This window comes from Oncorhynchus clarkii, chromosome 28 (assembly GCF_045791955.1).
Source record: "Oncorhynchus clarkii lewisi isolate Uvic-CL-2024 chromosome 28, UVic_Ocla_1.0, whole genome shotgun sequence".
NCBI lineage: Eukaryota > Metazoa > Chordata > Actinopteri > Salmoniformes > Salmonidae > Oncorhynchus > Oncorhynchus clarkii.
In genome coordinates this window covers 41,786,469-41,807,515 of record NC_092174.1, presented here as the reverse complement: position 1 = coordinate 41,807,515, position 21,047 = coordinate 41,786,469, and the positions used below count along the sequence as shown (strand labels likewise).

General features: G+C 44.7%; 1 protein-coding gene across 4 annotated transcripts; it reads right to left on the bottom strand.

The window, feature by feature from the left end:
* Nucleotides 1-287: 287 nt before the first annotated feature.
* LOC139386807 (tropomyosin 4b) lies at nt 288-20,055 on the bottom strand. 4 transcript variants are annotated; one of them, XM_071132615.1, is made up of 9 exons: nt 19,610-20,055; nt 14,625-14,750; nt 5,347-5,480; nt 4,866-4,983; nt 4,152-4,222; nt 2,843-2,918; nt 2,623-2,685; nt 2,310-2,379; nt 288-810 (listed from the first exon to the last, which is right to left on the bottom strand). In XM_071132615.1, the coding sequence occupies exons 1-9, from the start codon at nt 19,721-19,723 to the stop codon at nt 728-730; spliced, it is 855 nt and encodes a 284-aa protein (XP_070988716.1). In that variant the 5' UTR covers nt 19,724-20,055; the 3' UTR covers nt 288-727. The 4 variants fall into 4 exon arrangements, with proteins under 4 accessions (XP_070988716.1, XP_070988715.1, XP_070988718.1 ...); XM_071132614.1 differs by having other exon boundaries at nt 288-1,343; nt 19,610-20,008; XM_071132617.1 differs by lacking the exons at nt 14,625-14,750; nt 19,610-20,055 and adding an exon at nt 6,830-7,114.
* Between the last annotated feature and the right edge of the window lie 992 nt (nt 20,056-21,047).

Here is a 21,047-nt window from a genome sequence, read left to right as displayed (position 1 = left end):
GTGTTCATTATTTCCGATTGCGGATTTATTACACAAAATGTCCGCATACAAACATGTGCATGAGCACCCATGCAGCTATGTCTTACTATACTTGTGAGGACTTTGGGGACCAACAATTGATTCCCATTCAAAATCCCATTTTCCCTAACCCCAACCCTGACGCTAAAATAGCCTTTTTACAAGTGAGACCCAGCAAAATGTCTCACTTCTCTGAATGTATGTTTGCTTACTATTCTTGTGAGGACTCCTGGTACTCAGTATAGGAAAACAGACACACACATTAAAAGTTGTATTATAGATTTTTAGTATTATAGCTAACCACAGACATTTCAACCCCCAAAATGTTTTTTTGTTTTTTTTGCAGAATATGTCTGTGAAAAAAACTGGTCCATGGTGGCTATACAACTGATACAAGCATTCCTATATAGAGTCAGAGAGGAATCTTTGATAGTGTTTTGGTATCCAGCTACAGCTGTCAGTATATGCTCATTGTACTTATAAACTGTACTCATGACAGTAGGAAAGGACGTCGAAACATAAAAGCTACCGGTAGAATACTAAAATAGAGAAAAACAAGAATTACAAACAGTGGTCGGAAAGTACAACGTCTTTTCATGGTTGAGACGTTAAAGCTGGACATGCCATTAGAATTGTGACGTTATAAAAAAAAAAAGTCATGGAACAATGATTCTTCTTCTTCTTTGGTTTCTAATTATGTTTCATTTCTTTACAAACTATTCAGCTCTATCAGTGTTTGGTCCAGGACTTGATGCATATCCAAGTTCTCTTCTTTTGCACTGGATAAATGTTCTGTAATAAAAGGTTGTAATATTCAAACTTGAGAAATTCGGTCCCCTTTGATATCTCTTTAGGAGATCTGCTGGGACACAGACATTGTGAAGACAAAACATAATGACTGCACCTGTAAACTGTTTCGTTATTCTTTAGTTCATAGTTTTACTATGTTAAAAAAAAATATTAAAATCAATATTTATTAGCAGAAAAAGGAGAGGATAAAAGCAGTAAAGTTGAGGTAGCAGATTTACAAAGTAAGGATTCAAGGAGAGGAAGTGCATAGAACAGGTCAAATTTTATTGAAACGTTGATTTTACAGAAAAGGTCTCACAACAAGACAGAAAAGGCACGAAGAGAAGATAAGCGAGGCGAAGAGAGAAGAAAATAAAGGAAGGGAGAAGAGAAGACGAGAAAAGGTGAAAGCGTCCCATTTCGATTGGTGAAGTGTGAAAGGTTAAAGGTAATCTATATGGCGGTCATGTCGGTGAGGGCATGGTCCAGCTCCTCACTGATGGCCTTGTACTTCAGCTTCTGAGAGTACAGTTCATCTAGAGGTCAGCCAAAGGTCAGCAGATCAGAGGAAATGAGCAGGCGTGGCAGGATGCAGCAGGGTCAGAAGAGCAGAGAGAACAGCACAGAGACCATAGAGGAAAAGGGGAGGGAGAGAGAGAGAGGGTGGAGGGAGAGAGCGAGAGAGGGTGGAGGGAGAGAGAGAGAGAAAGAAAGAGGGTGGAGGGAGAGAGAGAGAAAGAAAGAGGGTGGAGGGAGAGAGAGAGAAAGAAAGAGGGTGGAGAAGAGAGAGAGAGAGGGTGGAGGGAGATAGAGAGAGAAAGAGGGTGGAGGGAGAGAGAGGGAGAGAAAGAGGGTGGAGGGAGAGAGAGAAAGAGGGTGGAGAGAGAGAGAGAAAGAGGGTGGAGGGAGAGAGAGAGAGAGAAAGAGGGTGGAGGGAGAGAGAGAGAGAGAGAGAAAGAGGGTGGAGGGAGAGAGAGAGAGAAAGAGGGTGGAGGGAGAGAGAAAGAGGGTGGAGGGAGAGAGAGAGAGAGAAAGAGGGTGGAGGGAGAGAGAGAGAAAGAAAGAGGGTGGAGGAGAGAGAGAGAAAGAAAGAGGGTGGAGGGAGAGAGAGAGAAAGAAAGAGGGTGGAGGAAGAGAGAGAGAAAGAAAGAGGGTGGAGGGAGAGAGAGAAAGAGGGTGGAGGGAGAGAGAGAGAAAAAAAGAGGGTGGAAAGAGAGAGAGAAAGAGGGTGGAGGGAGAGAAAGAAAGAGGGTGGAGGGAGAGAGAGAGAAAGAGGGTGGAGGGAGAGAAAGAAAGAGGGTGGAGGGAGAGAGAGAAAGAAAGAGGGTGGAGGGAGAGAGAAAGAAAGAAAGAGGGAAATTGAGAGATTAGGGTCAAATAATAATACAGAGGTAGAGAGAAACAGTCTAGAGATCAGTGTTGAATCCAGATGGTTTGACTCTGAGGAACCACAGTGTGCAGAGACATAAACAGCCATGAAATGCACTGTGTGTGAACTGTACCTTCTAAGTCATCAATCGTCTTTTCCAGTTTAGCCACCGATCTCTCTGCAAACTCAGCACGAGTCTCAGCCTAGAGAGACGGGACAGAGGACCGGTTATAGCCAGTAACGACAGATATCCCCTTATACACTATATGTGTGAAATAGGACCAATATACACGGAGTATAACAAACATTAGGAACACCTTCCTACTGTATGAGTTGCATCTCAAGCGAGTAAGGGAGTATGTGAGCACACTTGTTCGGTTCACTTAGCCGAGTTTGGCTGGAGCCTTAAGGGCAACAGGCCACCACAGACAGACAGCTGTCCTCACCTCTTTCAGTTTGTCAGTCAGCACTTTGATTTCGTCCTCATACTTGTCTTCTTTTTCTGAATACTGCAGAGACAAAACAACATATTTATTAAAATGGAACTCATGTTACATGTCATTAATTATTATTCAGTAGCAGATTTCAGAGCTGATATTTTGCAAAAGTATCGTTCAGACAAGGGCACAGAGAAACAGAACAAAATAGGGGGCAGAGGACACTCACCTTAACAGACTGAGCCTCTAGGGACTTGAGGTTGTTGGTTACATTCTTCAGCTCTTCCTCCAGGTCACCACATTTACTGTAGAGGAGGACAGAGGGAATCATCTTACATCAACAAGGCAATCTTGTTGTAACAGTATAACTTTAGACCGTCCCCTCGCCCCATACCCGGGCGCGAACCAGAGACCCTCTGCACACATCAACAACAGTCACCCTCGAAGCATCGTTACCCATCGCTCCACAAAAGCCGCGGCCCTTGCAGAGCAAAGGGAACAACTACTTCCAAGGTCTCAGAGCAAGTGACGTCACCGATTGAAACGCTATTTGGCGCGCACCACCGCTAACTAGCTAGCCGTTTCACATCCGTTACATTGGCCCAAGGTTGATTTGACACTAGCCTGCAGGGGGGGGCTGATTGGTGTCACAGTTTTGCCCCAGCTATCACACCAGACTCCAATAATCAACTAATCATGATCTTCAGTTTAGAACGCAATTTGATTTATCAGCTGTGTTTGATAGGATGGAGGTAAAAGAAAGACACCAATCAGAACCATTCAGAGGACTGGAGCTGCAAACCCCTGCGAGTAGCTAGTAAAAGCATTCTAACACAAGAAGTCTGACCAGGACCAGCACCAGAACAAATCAGAGGACTGGAGGTGCAAACCCCTGTGAGTAGCAAGTAAAAGCATTCTAACACAAGAAGTCTGACCAGGACCAGCCCCAGAACCAATCAGAGGACTGGCATTTGATTTCCATAAGGGGCAAGTTTATTATTATTTTTTCTTCAACGGGACCTCCTACACATTTTTTTTAATGGGTTTCATCGTAAAGACATGTAATTTTACATGCCATTCTATTTATGGCCAGACAGCATCAGATACATGGGCTATCCATACTGAGACAGAGGGGGCGCTGTTTCCCTGTCCAGACAGCATCAGATACATGGGCTATCCATACTGAGACAGAGGGGGCGCTGTTTCCCTGTCCAGACAGCATCAGATACATGGGCTATCCATACTGAGACAGAGGGGGCGCTGTTTCCCTGTCCAGACAGCATCAGATACATGGGCTATCCATACTGATACAGAGGGGGCGCTGTTTTGTTTGCTCAGATGCTTTATTTGAGATTGATGAGTCTTTCTGTTGGCTCGCGTCTCGGTCAAATAAATTATCAATATTTTAATATTTGTTTTGGACACGCAACGATGTACGTTAGGGTCGGCCAGGCCCCCTAAGGCCCGCCCCTAACGCCACCCTGTAGTCTGACTAACATAGTTGACAGACATCTAGTGTGATGAGTATTGGTACTTACAGCTCAGAGATCTCTGCTCGCTCTTCGGCCCTCTCCAGTTCCCCTTCGAGGATGACCAGCTTACGAGCAACCTGAAACAGAACAACACAAACCATGGGTCAGAAGGGATCTCTTGGAGACTAAATTCAACATTAAATCAATAATCGTGCCTCATTACATTGACTCATCTGAAAATGTATGATGTCATGAACGGCGCCTGAGGTCTTCATGACCACAACTAACCAAGAAAAACTCTGGGTTATACTGGTTATGACCAGCTATACTAGGGCCTTACGGATTAGACCCAGAGGTTTTCCTGGTCAGGGGAAACTCTTGGCTTAGTGGTTAGTGTTGGGCCAATAACCAAAAGGTTGCTGGATCAAATCCCTGAGCTGACAAGGTGAAAATCTGTTGTTCTGCCCCTGAGCAAGGTAGGTAACCCAGTATTCCCCAGGTGCCGAAGATGTGGCTGTTGATTAAGGCAGCCCCCTGCACCTCTCTGACTCAGAGGGGTTGGGTTAAATGCGGACGACACATTTCAGTTGAATGCGTTCTGTTGTACAACTGAGTAGGTATCCCCCTTCCCCTAATAACAAACTATGCTGTGACTCCAGGGTGAAGTTTTCACTGGGTACAGGATCTAGGATCAGCTTCAATTTAGTGGGGAAAATGCAAAACAGACCCAAAATCAGCGCATCTAGGGGCACCTTCACCCTACTATTCTGTGCTTCTTACCTCCTCGTACTTCCTGTCGGCCTCCTCAGCGATGTGCTTGGCCTCCTTCAGCTGCATCTCCTGGATCTCCATCTTCTCCTCATCCTTGGAGGCTCGGTTCTCTATCACCTTCATGCCTCTGGAGCAACAGCAACACAGGGTTAGCTACAGTATAACCTACCGTATGTGAAGACTTGAGAAAAATGCTAGATAGCTCTGTAAACTATCTACCTGTAAGCTAACTCTGATTACCATTATATCAAGAATAACTGTGTAAAGAATAACTACAATCCCCCCCCCCCCCCCCCCCCCCCCCACCTCCATACAGAGGAAGTCTGCAAAGTGTGGAGGCCACTTTCTCCTTTGTCCAAAAATAAACACAATCCCTCCTTATAGCAGTCCATACCCATTGATAAACATGGACCCATAGAAAAGCCCTGTAGCGCTGTGCTATCTATATAATGACAGAGCAAATGGTGACTTGTTGTAGTCCTGATCTGACCTCTCACTCTCATCCGCAGCCTTCTCTGCCTCCTCTAGTTTCTGCAGGGCAGTGGCCAGCCTCTCCTGAGCCCTGTCCAACTCCTCCTCCACCAGCTGAATCCTACGGTTCAGAGCCGCCACGTCGCCCTCCGCCTGCGGGGGGGAGGGGCACAGGTCACAGGTTAGAGGTCATGATAAAGACCAGAGGAAACAAGACAATTTTTTTTATTCCCAATGGTACAGAACAACAGGTGATGAGGTGAAACAGGGAGCCTGCAGATAGAGTATCGTCACTGTTCAAGTCAGTCCTCAACCCACACTGTGTATTACCCAAGAATAAAGGACTCATTCAGAAGAATAGGGGGACTCATGATGGGAATGGTTGAATCTTGATAAATTGTACACACTTGTGCAACATCCCCTCCTCAACAACGTACTGTAAACAGTCAGTCAGTGTGAATAGTTGGCAGTCTGGGATGGCTGCTTATCAATCTGCTTCCTGTGAGACGCCCATTGTAAAAGATAACCCTGACGTCTGTCTGCTTCTCTCCTGTCTGGTCCCTTCATTCAATAGGAAAAACTAACCTCTGCTTGTTCAAGACAAGGCATTTGACAAGCCTATCATTGTTAGCTTTTCAATATAATGCTATAGCAAATGACGGGGTTAGCCACGACTGGGACTCAAATCCAGGTCCAGCAACTGTCAAGCCAAGAGGGCCGAACACCTTGATGAGGTCTCTAGGTGTTGGATTAAGGTCGGTACATTACCCTTCCTTCAGGAGAGTGGTCCCCACACTTCTCTACACCAAGCCCCCTCACGTGTATGTAACGGATGTGAAACAGCTAGCTTAGTTAGCGTGGGCGTTTCAATCAGTGACGTCACTTGCTCTGAGACCTTGAAGTAGTAGTTCCCCTTGCTCTGCAAGGGCCGTGGCTTTTGTGGAGCGATGGTAACGACGCTTCGTGGGTGACTGTTGTTGATGTGTGCAGAAGGTCCCTGGTTCGCGCCCGGGTATGGGCGAGGGACGGTCTAAACTTATACTGTTACATGTACACAACTCTCCGATGGCCACAAGGGCCGAACACCTTGATCCCACTTCTGACACCAGTGTAGCGAACCCGGGTCCATCGAATGTCATGCCAACACCTTTACCGTTGCTAGGTGTTGGGTTTTAAGGTCGCTACAATACAATTAAACGTAATCAAAAGTCAATGATTTTGTGAGAATTAAATTTGATGGCACTTGACTTGACTATGGGAATATTTGGTTTCATCTCAATAGAAAACGTTCCTCAACTTCCAATGATCAGCCGACATTACAACCAGAATATGAATGAACTCAATGCCTCACTTCAAGGTAGTGCAGTAGCACTGACTTTTTAGTCGATATAATTTTAGACTACTTTAAACAGGTTTTCTGCCAAAGAAGAACGGAGGAAAACCAAAAGTAAAATAAACGTGGCGAACAGGTAATGATAAAACTGTAGCCACAACATTCTCACGTTTTCGCGCAATTCCCGTTCATCGTCCAACTGTTTCTGTAAAAGTATCGTGTGATCTTCTGCGTCGTCCGCTTGCTGTTGAAGCGCCTGGATTTTCCTTTTCACCGCGTCCAATGATCCACCTGTCATTATCGAACTAAGTGATCGATCTAGCCTACTGTAAATTGGATATCAAATTTAAAATACGTTTAAGAAGTAGAGGGCCGGGAAAGGGCTGGAGGTTTGAGGAAAGTTATGGCTGAAATCCTCCAATCCTGAGCAGTCTCAGATGACATCATGATTAGATTAACCAGAGGGAGGGAGGTTTTCGTGCATGAAGGTCTTGATCTTTGTTCCCATGAGAGGGTGTGGATTTATAGCTGGTTGTAATGTCTATGGTTTTTAGCTTTCACTTCAGTTTCAGTGCAAGGTGTGTGTAGGTTTATGTCTGCAGTTATGTACACCCTGAACTGATTAGAGTGAGAGAGAGCGAGTACCCGAGAGAGAGACTATGAACTTCTTTAGAACTTCTGTGAGTGTAATGTTTACTGTTCATTTTTATTGTTTATTTCACTTATGTTTATTATCTACTTCACTTGCTTTGGCAATGCTAACATATGTTTCCCATGTCAATAAAGCCCTTGAATTGAATTGAGTATGCTAGAGAGAGAGAGAGTGTGTGTGTGTGTGTGCAGGGCTGGGTTAATGCAGGGGCTTACCGGGCTGAAGCCCCTGGGCCCCAGGCCCTTGGGGGGCCCCAAGAGGCAGAAGCCCCTGGGCCCCAGGCCCTTGGGGGGCCCCAAGAGGCAGAAGCCCCTGGGCCCCAGGCCCTTGGGGGGCCCCAAGAGGCAGAAGCCCCTGGGCCCCAGGCCCTTGGGGGGCCCAAGAGGCAGAAGCCCCTGGGCCCCAGGCCCTTGGGGGGCCCCAAGAGGCAGAAGCCCCTGGGCCCCAGGCCCTTGGGGGGCCCCAAGAGGCAGAAGCCCCTGGGCCCCAGGCCCTTGGGGGGCCCCAAGAGGCAGAAGCCCCTGGGCCCCAGGCCCTTGGGGGGCCCCAAGAGGCAGAAGCCCCTGGGCCCCAGGCCCTTGGGGGGCCCAAGAGGCAGCAAAAAAAAGAGAAGAAGAAAACAAAAATGATGAAGGAAATATATTAAATAACTGATTAAAAAAATAAAATAATAAACAACTGCATAATAAATAATATATTGGGTAACTGATTAATACATTTATAAAAATACATAATAAATAATATATTGAGTAACTGATTAATAAAAAATAAAAATAAATACATAATAAATAAATGTGACTGGATTGTGACTTTGGATTACGTTTTATCACAAGCACATACAAGTATCTACCAAAATAAAGGAAACACCAACATAAAATGTCTTAAAAGGGTGCTTGGCCACCACGAGCTGGCAGGACAGCTTCAATGCTCCTTGGCATAGATTCTACAAGTGGACCTAAACCATGCCAGGAAAACGCACCCCACATCATGACATATACTTTGTATTCCTTGTTTACTCCAGTGTTTCCTTTATTTTTGGCAATTACTGGTATTCCTACAGTTTGGAAGGCTGCAGTTTGGGCAGCATCTGCACCAAATACCGTATAGGCTACAGCTTGTTGCATTGTGGCCATAGATATATAATCCATAGACGGGTCTTGTAACCTCTTACCCTGGCAATTTGAATGTTAATACTCATCAGTACACTAGTAATGAATGCCAGTCCTGACTTGAATGGGAACTGCCCTCTATGGATTATATTTCTGTGGTTGGTTAAGGCTGTTGGTTTGCAGATTTCAAAATACCATTTTCACTCCAAATTTGTAGCTAACAGCAGCGCCGTTTTTCAAAGTAGCTCATCTTGAGACGAGCTCATCGGTCATCACTGTGATTAGCCTATGTCTTCATCTTTATCATTAGGTGAGTCAGTGTGCCACTGAAAACATTATTTAGTAGCCTACTGTAGTTTATGATATATATACTGTATCTACATTTCCTCATAATATTGTACAATCTGTGTGTTGCTTAATTGTCAGTGTAGCCACTCATTTCTATAAAAATAACCCTGAGGACCTGTGTGTGTGTGTGAGAGAGAGAGAGATTCATATCAGTGCATAATAAAGTACAGTGCCTTGCGAAAGTATTCGGCCCCCTTGAACTTTGCGACCTTTTGCCACATTTCAGGCTTCAAACATAAAGATATAAAACTGTATTTTTTTGTGAAGAATCAACAACAAGTGGGACACAATCATGAAGTGGAACGACATTTATTGGATATTTCAAACTTTTTTAACAAATCAAAAACTGAAAAATTGGGCGTGCAAAATTATTCAGCCCCCTTAAGTTAATACTTTGTAGCGCCACCTTTTGCTGCGATTACAGCTGTAAGTCGCTTGGGGTATGTCTCTATCAGTTTTGCACATCGAGAGACTGACATTTTTTCCCATTCCTCCTTGCAAAACAGCTCGAGCTCAGTGAGGTTGGATGGAGAGCATTTGTGAACAGCAGTTTTCAGTTCTTTCCACAGATTCTCGATTGGATTCAGGTCTGGACTTTGACTTGGCCATTCTAACACCTGGGTATGTTTATTTTTGAACCATTCCATTGTAGATTTTGCTTTATGTTTTGGATCATTGTCTTGTTGGAAGACAAATCTCCGTCCCAGTCTCAGGTCTTTTGCAGACTCCATCAGGTTTTCTTCCAGAATGGTCCTGTATTTGGCTCCATCCATCTTCCCATCAATTTTAACCATCTTCCCTGTCCCTGCTGAAGAAAAGCAGGCCCAAACCATGATGCTGCCACCACCATGTTTGACAGTGGGGATGGTGTGTTCAGGGTGATGAGCTGTGTTGCTTTTACGCCAAACATAACGTTTGCATTGTTGCCAAAAAGTTCAATTTTGGTTTCATCTGACCAGAGCACCTTCTTCCACATGTTTGGTGTGTCTCCCAGGTGGCTTGTGGCAAACTTTAAACGACACTTTTTATGGATATCTTTAAGAAATGGCTTTCTTCTTGCCACTCTTCCATAAAGGCCAGATTTGTGCAATATACGACTGATTGTTGTCCTATGGACAGAGTCTCCCACCTCAGCTGTAGATCTCTGCAGTTCATCCAGAGTGATCATGGGCCTCTTGGCTGCATCTCTGATCAGTCTTCTCCTTGTATGAGCTGAAAGTTTAGAGGGACGGCCAGGTCTTGGTAGATTTGCAGTGGTCTGATACTCCTTCCATTTCAATATTATCGCTTGCACAGTGCTCCTTGGGATGTTTAAAGCTTGGGAAATCTTTTTGTATCCAAATCCGGCTTTAAACTTCTTCACAACAGTATCTCGGACCTGCCTGGTGTGTTCCTTGTTCTTCATGATGCTCTCTGCGCTTTTAACGGACCTCTGAGACTATCACAGTGCAGGTGCATTTATACGGAGACTTGATTACACACAGGTGGATTGTATTTATCACATCATTAGTCATTTAGGTCAACATTGGATCATTCAGAGATCCTCACTGAACTTCTGGAGAGAGTTTGCTGCACTGAAAGTAAAGGGGCTGAATAATTTTGCACGCCCAATTTTTCAGTTTTTGATTTGTTAAAAAAGTTTGAAATATCCAATAAATGTCGTTCCACTTCATGATTGTGTCCCACTTGTTGTTGATTCTTCACAAAAAATACAGTTTTATATCTTTATGTTTGAAACCTGAAATGTGGCAAAAGGTCGCAAAGTTCAAGGGGGCCGAATACTTTCGCAAGGCACTGTAGATGTGATGGGCAAAGTAAACTTGCCTCTAAATATGGTTTCATATCTGTAAAAACAATCTTTATAACATGTATACTGGACAAAGAAATGGTTTGGAATGTTAACTGATTTATTGGCTGAAATAACCTGCAGCAAAACATTCCACAGGCTAGTGTTTCCTGTCTTTCTTTCTCCTTTCCCTCTGGGGTTGGGTGACGCTGATTTAAGGTTGAATATGAGCACAGGAAGAAGATCAATCATTCTAATCATTCAAATCAAATCAATGCGCTGAATACAACAGGCGTAGTAGACCTTACCGTGAAATGCTGAATACAACAGGTAAACTTACCGTGAAATGCTGACTTTACAAGCCCTTAAACCAACAATGCCGACTTAAGAAAATTAAGAGTTAAGAGAATATTTACTAAATAAATTAAAGTAAAATGAAAGTAACATAATAAAATAACAATAACAAGGTTATATACAGGAGGTGACGGTACTGAGTCAATGTGGAGGTTATATACAGGAGGTGACGGTACTGAGTCAATGTGCGGGGGTACAGGTTAGTCGAGGTAATTGAGGTAATTTGTACATGTAGGTAGAGGTAAAGTGACTATGCATAGATAATAAACAGCGAGTAGCAGCAGTGTAAAAAAAATGGAGGGTCATTGCAAATATTCCAGGTAGTCATTTGATTAACTGTTCAGCAGTGGCTTCGCACAAGAAGCTGTTAAGGAGCCTTTTGGACCTAGACTTGAGAACAGAGAGAACAGTCTATGACTAGGGTGACTGGAGTCTTTGATCATTTTTAGGACCTTCCTCTGACACCGCCTTGTATAAAGGTCCTGGAAGGGCAGGAAGCTTGGCCACACTACCCTCTGTAGGGCCTTGCGGTCAGATGCCGAGCAGTTACCATATCAGGCGGTGATGCAGCCAGTCAGGCAGGATGCTCTCGATGGTGCAGCTGTATTACTTTTTGAGGATCTGGGGACCCATGACAAATCTTTTCAGTCTCCTGATGGGGATAAGGCATTGTTGTGCCCTCTTCACGACTGTCTTGGTGTGTTTGGACCATGATAGTTTATTGTGATGTGGACACAAAGGAACTTGAAGCTCTCAACCTGCTCCACGATGAGAATGGGGGTGTGCTTGGCTCTCCTTTTCCTGTAGTCCACAATCAGTTCCTTTGTCTTGATCACGTTGACGGAGAGGTTGTCATCCTAGCACGACACTGCCAAGTCTCTGACCTCCTCCCTATAGGCTCATCGTTGTCGGTGATCAGGCCTACCACTGTGGTGTCGTCGGCAAACTTAATGATGGTGTTGGAGTCGTTCTTGGCCATGCAGTCATGGGTGAACAGGGAGTACAGGAGGGGACTAAGCATGCACCCCTGAGGGGCGATATTAACATTGACATTTTCAGTCAAAATACCTCAAAATAAGACATGGTATCAAAAACAAGGTGAAACGAGCTGAAACAAGCCACTTACTATTTCCCATATGGCAGTTTCTTGTCATTCTTACTAGCAATCTGGCCATCCAGAATCACAACATGTTGACGGTGTCTGTGACTGTGTCTGTAGCTGTGTCTGTAACTGTGTCTGTAGCTGTGTATCTGTAACTGTGTCTGTATCTGTAGCTGTGTCTCTGTTATTGTGTCGGTATCTGTGTCTGTAACTGTGTCTGTAGCTGTGTATCTGTAACTGTGTCTGTATCTGTAGCTGTGTCTCTGTTATTGTGTCGGTGTCTGTAACTGTGTCTGTAACTGTGTCTGTGTCTGTGTCTGTGTCTGTAACTGTGTCTGTAGCTGTGTCTCTGTTATTGTGTCGGTATCTGTGTCTGTAACTGTGTCTGTAGCCGTGTCTGTGTCTGTGTCTGTAACTGTGTCTGTGTCTGTAACTGTGTCTGTATCTGTGTCTGTAACTGTGTCTGTGTCTGTAGCTGTGTCTCTGTTATTGTGTTGGTATCTGTGTCTGTAACTGTGTCTGTGTCTGTAACTGTGTCTGTGTCTGTGTCTGTAACTGTGTCTGTGTCTGTGTCTGTAACTGTGTCTGTGTCTGTAGCTGTGTCTCTGTTATTGTGTCGGTATCTGTGTCTGTAACTGTGTCTGTAGCCGTGTCTGTGACTCTGTAACTGTGTCTGTGACCGTGTCTGTGTCGGTTGCTGTAACTGTGTCGGTGACCGTGTCTGTAGCCGGGTCTGTAAACGCGTCTGTGTCTGTAGCTGTGCCTGTAACTGTGTCTGTAGCTATGCATGTAACTGTGTCCGTGGCTGTGCCTGTAACTGTAGCCGTGTCTGTAACTGTGTCTGTAGCTATGCATGTAACTGTGTCTGTAGCTGTGCCTGTAACTGTAGCCGTGTCTGTAACTGTGTCTGTAGCTATGCATGTAACTGTGTCTGTAGCTGTGCCTGTAACTGTAGCCGTGTCTGTAACTGTGTCTGTAGCTATGCATGTAACTGTGTCTGTAGCTGTGCCTGTAACTGTAGCCGTGTCTGTAACTGTGTCTGTAGCTGTGCCTGTAACTGTAGCCGTGTCTGTAACTGTGTCTGTAGCTATGCCTGTAACTGTAGCCGTGTCTGTAACTGTGTCTGTGGTCTCCTTACAAGAAGCATTTCCAGTATAGTCTTCAATAGCCACAGCAGTGTGAGGTTCTCTGTTTGTTTTAGCTGCATTCCTCACATTTCTGTGTTGTTGCATATGTGGAGTAGTGGAGCTGAGTGCTGAGACTCTGCATGTGTCCCAAATGGCATCCTAGTCCCTATACAGTGCACTACTTTTGACCAGAGCCTTATAGGTCCAGGTGAAAAGTAATGCACTATATATATATATATATATATATATATATATATATATGAAATAGCAGCCCCTGAAACTTTGTTTCAGGCCTGGGAGAAGACCGTAACGCAGTTCAGTAGATGCTATCTTTGAAAATAAAGAGAGAGGAGACTGTTGACTTTGTTCATACATGATGGGAGTGAAGGTTGGAAAGTCACATTGACTGTACTTCGTTGATTTATTGGGTGTTTTCTGTTGATGAAAGAGACCCTGCTGTGGTCTGAGGGAAAGCAATTTGGTTGTGCTGTTGATGAAAGAGACCCTGCTGTGGTCTGAGGGAAAGCAGTTGGTTGTGCTGTTGATGAAAGAGACCCTGCTGTGGCCTGAGGGAAAGCAGTTTGGTTGTGCTGTTGATGATAGAGACCCTGCCGTGGTCTGAGGGAAAGCAGTTTGGTTGTGCTGTTGATGAAAGAGACCCTGCTGTGGTCTGAGGGAAAGCAGTTTGGTTGTGCTGTTGATGAAAGAGACCCTGCCGTGGTCTGAGGGAAAGCAGTTTGGTTGTGCTGTTGATGAAAGAGACCCTGCTGTGGTCTGAGGGAAAGCAGTTGGTTGTGCTGTTGATGAAAGAGACCCTGCTGTGGTCTGAGGGAAAGCAGTTGGTTGTGCTGTTGATGAAAGAGACCCTGCTGTGGTCTGAGGGAAAGCAGTTGGTTGTGCTGTTGATGAAAGAGACCCTGCTGTGGTCTGAGGGAAAGCAGTTGGTTGTGCTGTTGATGATAGAGACCCTGCTGTGGTCTGAGGGAAAGCAGTTGGTTGTGCTGTTGATGAAAGAGACCCTGCTGTGGTCTGAGGGAAAGCAGTTGGTTGTGCTGTTGATGAAAGAGACCCTGCTGTGGTCTGAGGGAAAGCAGTTGGTTGTGCTGTTGATGAAAGAGACCCTGCTGTGGTCTGAGGGAAGTGGATGTTATCCCAAATGTTATTTTTCTGACCTGATCTCTCTAAATGATCAGGAAAAAGGAATGCTGTTTAATCTTGGGTCTTTTGACGACACAACCAGACTAGATCAGAGTCTGTTGTCCAACGGTATTCGAAGATGTCTGAACAAACTTGCCAAGACAGAACCAAGGTTCTCTAAACCATGTGTGTACAGTGGTGCAATGCTTGAGCATAAAGGAAAGTGTTTTATTGCTTAACCTTGGATGTGATATGATACATTTAAAACATCTGTATGTGTCTGAAATAGGGATTATTTGAGCGTTACAGTGACAACCCGGCAGTATCTCTAGTACTGTACTGTACTCACGTCAGTAGCCTTCTTCTCTGACAGCTCCAGTTTCTCCTGTGCGTCCTTCAGAGCCTCAGAGTATTTATCCAACTCATCTTCTGTCCCCTTCAGCTTCTTATGCAGCCCCAGCAGCTCATCTTCCAACTGGGGGCACACAGAGTCAGAGCGAAGCAGAGAATCAGGGAAGGGTGTTCAGATATCAATATTTTATACAACAGACATACCTGTACTTCTGTCACAGAAAGGACAGACTAGGTGACAGAGTCAGGAAATGTTCAGATATGCGTTCTGTCACACAGTATCACGTCAGCTCTATATAAGACAGAATCACGTCAGCTCTATATAAAACAGAATCACGTCAGCTCTATATTAAACAGAATCACATCAGCTCTATATTAAACAGAATCACGTCAGCTCTATATTAAACAGAATCACATCAGCTCTATATAAAACAGTATCATGTCAGCTCTATATTAAACAGAATCACATCAGCTCTATATAAAACAGAATCACGTCAGCTCTATATAAAACAGAATCACGTCAGCTCTATATTAAACAGAATCACGTCAGCTCTATATTAAACAGAATCACGTCAGCTCTATATTAAACAGAATCACGTCAGCTCTATATAAAACAGAATCACGTCAGCTCTATATAAAACAGAATCACGTCAGCTCTATATTAAACAGAATCACGTCAGCTCTATATTAAACAGAATCACGTCAGCTCTATATAAAACAGAATCACGTCAGCTCTATATAAAACAGAATCACGTCAGCTCTATATTAAACAGAATCACGTCAGCTCTATATTAAACAGAATCACGTCAGCTCTATATAAAACAGAATCACGTCAGCTCTATATAAAACAGAATCACGTCAGCTCTATATAAGACAGAATCACGTCAGCTCTATATAAAACAGAATCACGTCAGCTCTATATTAAACAGAATCACGTCAGCTCTATATTAAACAGAATCACGTCAGCTCTATATAAGACAGAATCACGTCAGCTCTATATAAAACAGAATCACGTCAGCTCTATATTAAACAGAATCGCGTCAGCTCTATATTAAACAGAATCACGTCAGCTCTATATTAAACAGAATCACGTCAGCTCTATATAAAACAGAATCACGTCAGCTCTATATAAAACAGAATCACGTCAGCTCTATATAAAACAGAATCACGTCAGCTCTATATAAAACAGAATCACGTCAGCTCTATATAAAACAGAATCATGTCAGCTCTATATTAAACAGAATCATGTCAGCTCTATATTAAACAGAATCACGTCAGCTCTATATAAAACAGAATCACGTCAGCTCTATATAAAACAGAATCACGTCAGCTCTATATAAAACAGAATCATGTCAGCTCTATATTAAACAGAATCATGTCAGCTCTATATTAAACAGAATCACGTCAGCTCTATATAAAACAGAATCACGTCAGCTCTATATAAGACAGAATCACGTCAGTTCTATATAAAACAGAATCACGTCAGCTCTATATAAAACAGAATCACGTCAGCTCTATATAAAACAGAATCACGTCAGCTCTATATAAAACAGAATCACGTCAGCTCTATATAAGACAGAATCATGTCAGCTCTATATAAAACAGAATCACGTCAGCTCTATATAAAACAGAATCACGTCAGCTCTATATAAGACAGAATCACGTCAGCTCTATATTAAACAGAATCACGTCAGCTCTATATAAAACAGAATCACGTCAGCTCTATATAAGACAGAATCATGTCAGCTCTATATAAAACAGATGTATATCTACAACATTGTGCCTCCAGTGGGGAACTCAGGAGAAAAGGCCTGCAAAGGAAGAGAATAACCAACCACTCAGTATTTTGTAGCTATAAATGTAGAATTGAATTGACTCCAACATTGAATGTTTTTTGCTAATGTTTAGGTGCTTGTTCCAAAGACTAGAATGTTGTTGTTGTTGGATTCAACCGTACTTTTTCCTGCAGTGCTTTATAGCCATGAAGTGTGATCCCAGTAGATGGCAGAAGGGTACAAGTGTTCACTACCCCGCTGGCCTTTGGCTCACAGGCTGCTGACGGGGCTCTGGTCAAACGCAGTGCACTTTACAGGTAGTATGGTGCCCTTTGGGACAAAGCCCCAGAGACTCATAGAATACCAGAGGAAAGCATCAACACTCATCGCTGTTTAACTCTATCCAACTAATTGTCTAAAGAGGTCTGTGTAATCCACCATGATTCAGGCAAACGGGAACCCTCCCTATCTGAAATGGCTGAGGGTATTGTGGATAGTGCTACTGATGACTGCCTGCTGCTCACACTTACACACACGGTTCTAAGAATGTTGTGTTGTTAGTTCGACTACGTCCACAATGGAAGTCTGCTCCCTATATAGTGCACTACTTTCGATCAATACCTACAGGGCTGTGGTCAAAAGTAGTGCACTATAAAGGGAATAGGCTGCCATTTGGGACATATCCTTAGTATCTCCTCTGGTATGTTCTTGAACTTTAGACAGATCAGACAAAGGAATGTTGGTGAGTGGATCTGCACCCCAGAGCCATGTAAAGTCACACCAAAGTGAGGAGCAGAGCGACAGCTGGCATAGCTAGCTTTTTATTCCTGATACCCCTTGTTGTTCCTGTACAACGCGGGGGGGGGGGGGGGGGGGGGGGGGGGGGGGCTAATCCTTCTGGAGCTCTATGGCTCTCTTAAGATCTATCTATGATCAGTCGTCATGCAGCCTGCTGCTGGATACCAAATGGACAGGGGAACCCCTATCCCCTTAGCCTGGAGATACAAAATGATTAGATCTGGTAGCTTTAATGATTCATAGATTGATTCACCAAGCCTTCTGATGTGCTGCATGGAATTTGTTATCACATTGGAATTTTCAACCATATTAACAGATAAGCTGGGTGGAATTTGGGCCATATTTCTTCCTTTCACGTCTACAGGAGCGTCCGGGAGGTTACGGGGAAGGGGTGGGTTTGGGATGCAGAAGAACTCATTCACTGCTCTTTCTCTCTCCCTGAGGGCTCATCCCTCTCTCCATCCCTCTCTCCCAGATGGATCATCCGTCTCTCCATCCCTCTCTCGCTGATGACTCATCCCTCTCTCCCTGAGGACTTCATCCCTCTCTCCATCCCTCTCTCCCTGAGGACTTCATCCCTCTCTCCATCCCTCTCTCACTGATGACTCATCCCTCTCTCCCTGATGACTCATCCCTCTCTCCATCTCTCTCTCCCTGAGGGCTTCATCCCTCTCTCCATCCCTCTCTCCATCCCTCTCTTCATCCCTCTCTCCATCCCTCTCTCCCTGAGGGCTTCATCTCTCTCTCTATCCCTCTCTCCCTGAGGCCTTCATCTCTCTCTCCATCCCTCTCTCCCTGATGACTCATCTCTCTCTCCATCTCTCTCTCCCTGAGGGCTTCATCTCTCTCTCCATCCCTCTCTCCCTGAGGCCTTCATCTCTCTCTCCATCCCTCTCTCCCTGAGGGCTTCATCTATCTCTCCATCCCTCTCTCCCTGAGGGCTTCATCTCTCTCTCCATCCCTCTCTCCCTGAGGCCTTCATCTCTCTCTCCATCCCTCTCTCCCTGATGACTCATCTCTCTCTCCATCTCTCTCTCCCTGAGGGCTTCATCTCTCTCTCCATCCCTCTCTCCCTGAGGGCTTCATCTCTCTCTCCATCCCTCTCTCCCTGAGGGCTTCATCTCTCTCTCCATCCCTCTCTCCCTGAGGCCTTCATCTCTCTCTCCATCCCTCTCTCGCTGATGACTCATCCCTCTCTCCATCTCTCTCTCCCTGAGGGCTTCATCTCTCTCTCCATCCCTCTCTCCCTGAGGGCTTCATCCCTCTCTCCATCCCTCTCTCCCTGAGGCCCTCATCTCTCTCTCCATCCCTCTCTCCCTGAGGCCTTCATCTCTCTCCATCAGAGGAAAGGAGAACCATCCTCAGTACAATCAGCTAGCTGTTCTACGTCTCAGAGCTTATTTTAATCAATCAATTTCAAGTAGCTCTTTTTCCCCGGACTGATTTCACTGTGCATAAACTACTTTATACTCTGTGAGGAGTATAGGTCATCCACAAATCTATTCCATCACACTCTGCCTTGGGCTAGTTTCTTACATGTATTCCATGAGAAGAACTGCATTTATTTATACCTCAGAAATGACATTTATGATATATATATACATCATCTATTTACTAATGATCATTTCCACCCATGGGTCAGGGAGGTTTGGGACAGGGAGGTTTGGGACAGGGAGGTTTGGGACAGGGAGGTTTGGGACAGGGAGGTTAGGGACACCCATGGGTCTAATACATTGGATCCGAGATATGACATTCAAGCACACAGCACAAGAAGAACAGCATCACGTTCATTATCAAGTACTTCAACATTTGCCTATATTACAATAAAAAAAATGTAAAGTACCCATGTATATTTTACCACTCTGTACAATTCATCACTTGTATCCATTAGCTGCTTTCTGTCTCCCCCTCCTCAGCTCTTCTATCTCTCCTTTCCCCCTCCTCAACTCTTCCCTCTCAGCTCTTCCCCCTCCTTAACTCTTCCCTCTCTTCCCCCTCCTCAACACTTCCCTCTCAGCTCTTCCCCCTTCTCAGCTCTTCCCTCCCTCACTTTCCCCCTCCTCAGCTCTTCTCTCTCTCCCTTTCCCCCTCCTCAACTCTTCCCTCTCAGCTCTTCCCCCTTCTCAGCTCTTCCCTCTCTCCCTTTCCCCCTCCTCAACTCTTCCCTCTCTACCCTTTTTGGAGTTGCAAAATTCCAGTAGCTTTTCAAAATTCCCAGGTTTCCCAGAAATCCTGGTTGTAATATTCCTGCAATCAGGAGAGAATAAGCAGGACATCTGGGAATCCTACATCCGGGATTTCTAGATTACCTTGAAATTTGGGAAAGTTACAGGATTTTTGCAACCCTACCCTCTTTACAATCCTTCCCTCACCTTATCTTTCCTCCCCCCTCTCAATATCCTTCCCTCACCTGTTTGCATTTGTCCTCAGCTGATTTCTTGTCGGTCTCTGCCTGCTCCGCCCGGTCGATGGCGTTCTCTTTGTCCAGCTTCAGCATCTGCATTTTCTTCTTGATGGCCTCCATGGTTGACGGTTGTTAGGGGTCAGTGGCTACAGAAACTGGGGAAACTTTTCAAGTTTGGGACAGGGAGGTCTAGTTAGACACTTAAAAACAAACCCTCTCACAGAGAGAGAGAGAGAGACTAGTCCTTTCTAAGTTTCCAAGTCCACCAGAGCCAATACGCCAGCTGATACAGAGAGCGAGAGAGAGAGAGAGAGAGAGGAGAGAGCAGAGGATGCAGACTGGAAACCAGGGCTGATATAAGTGATTTAAACCTGACTGGTTTTGAAGAGACAGCCCCATGCAGTCCCCAGTGACATAGACCACTACCCCCTTCCACCCCCCCACCCCTCCCCGCGCCTGGTTAGCTAGCTAACCTCAGCAGCCACAGTACCCCCCTCCCTCTACCCCTCCCTCTCTGGTCTGAACCTCCCCACTCACTCCTCCTAAGGCTTTCTTAAGAACGTAACAGACACTCTGGCGAAATTCACCCGCTCTCCTTATTTGGAAGCATGTTCTCATTTCCTTTTTTTTTCTTAAGGGGACGGGTTGGAACGGAGAGAGAAAGATCTTGAGGAACGGAGAGAAAAAGATCTTGATGAACAGAGAGAGAAAGATCTTGATGAAGGGAGAGAAAAAGATCATGGGGAACGTAGAGAGAAAGATCTTGAGGAAGGGAGAGAAAAAGATATTGAGGAACAGAGAGAGAAAGATCTTGAGGAAGGGAGAGAAAAAGATCTTGAGGAACGTAGAGAGAAAGATCTTGAGGAAGGGAGAGGGAAAGATCTTGAGGAATGTAGAGAGAAAGATCTTGAGGAAGGGAGAGAAAAAGATCTTGAGGAAGGGAGAGAAAAAGATATTGAGGAACGTAGAGAGAAAGATCTTGAGGAAGGGAGAGAAAAAGATCTTGAGGAAGGGAGAGGGAAAGATCAGAAGAGAAGCATCATTGCTGAGATAACACACACCTGTCTGGAGAAGAACCTGTGGCACCACAGACACAGTGTATTATTCACAAAGAAATAACCGTTGATAGACGCTCATAACAGATTAAGGCTTGGTCTACGCACCACACATACGACAAAAAAATCTACAATTAGTAGTATGTGCGAGCAGGGTTTTGCCTTTTTTTTTTTACAAGATAAATAACCGAAACGTAAGTTTCAGCCTCTGTCTGAACAACACGGGACTCTGTAAGCATTTTATTCCAGGCTTGGGTTTCCTCCGTCACTGAGGAATGCTGAAATTGATGTTAATACCAGCGTTGGTTGGGGGAGACATAGTTATCATTCTACCGTGGATTAAAAAGAGTCAGACGGAAAAAGACCCAGCCAAGGAAATGGGGTAGAAT

Coding starts and splice junctions, on each gene's coding strand:
- LOC139386807 (XM_071132615.1), bottom strand. CDS start 19,723: ATGGAGGCCATCAAGAAGAAAATGCAGATGCTGAAGCTGGACAAAGAG. Junction 5,481..14,624: donor CAGAGAAGAAGGCTACTGAC/GTGAGTACAGTA, acceptor TCCCCCCCGCAG/GCGGAGGGCGACGTGGCGGC. Junction 4,223..4,865: donor CCGACAGGAAGTACGAGGAG/GTAAGAAGCACA, acceptor GTTCTGTTTCAG/GTTGCTCGTAAGCTGGTCAT.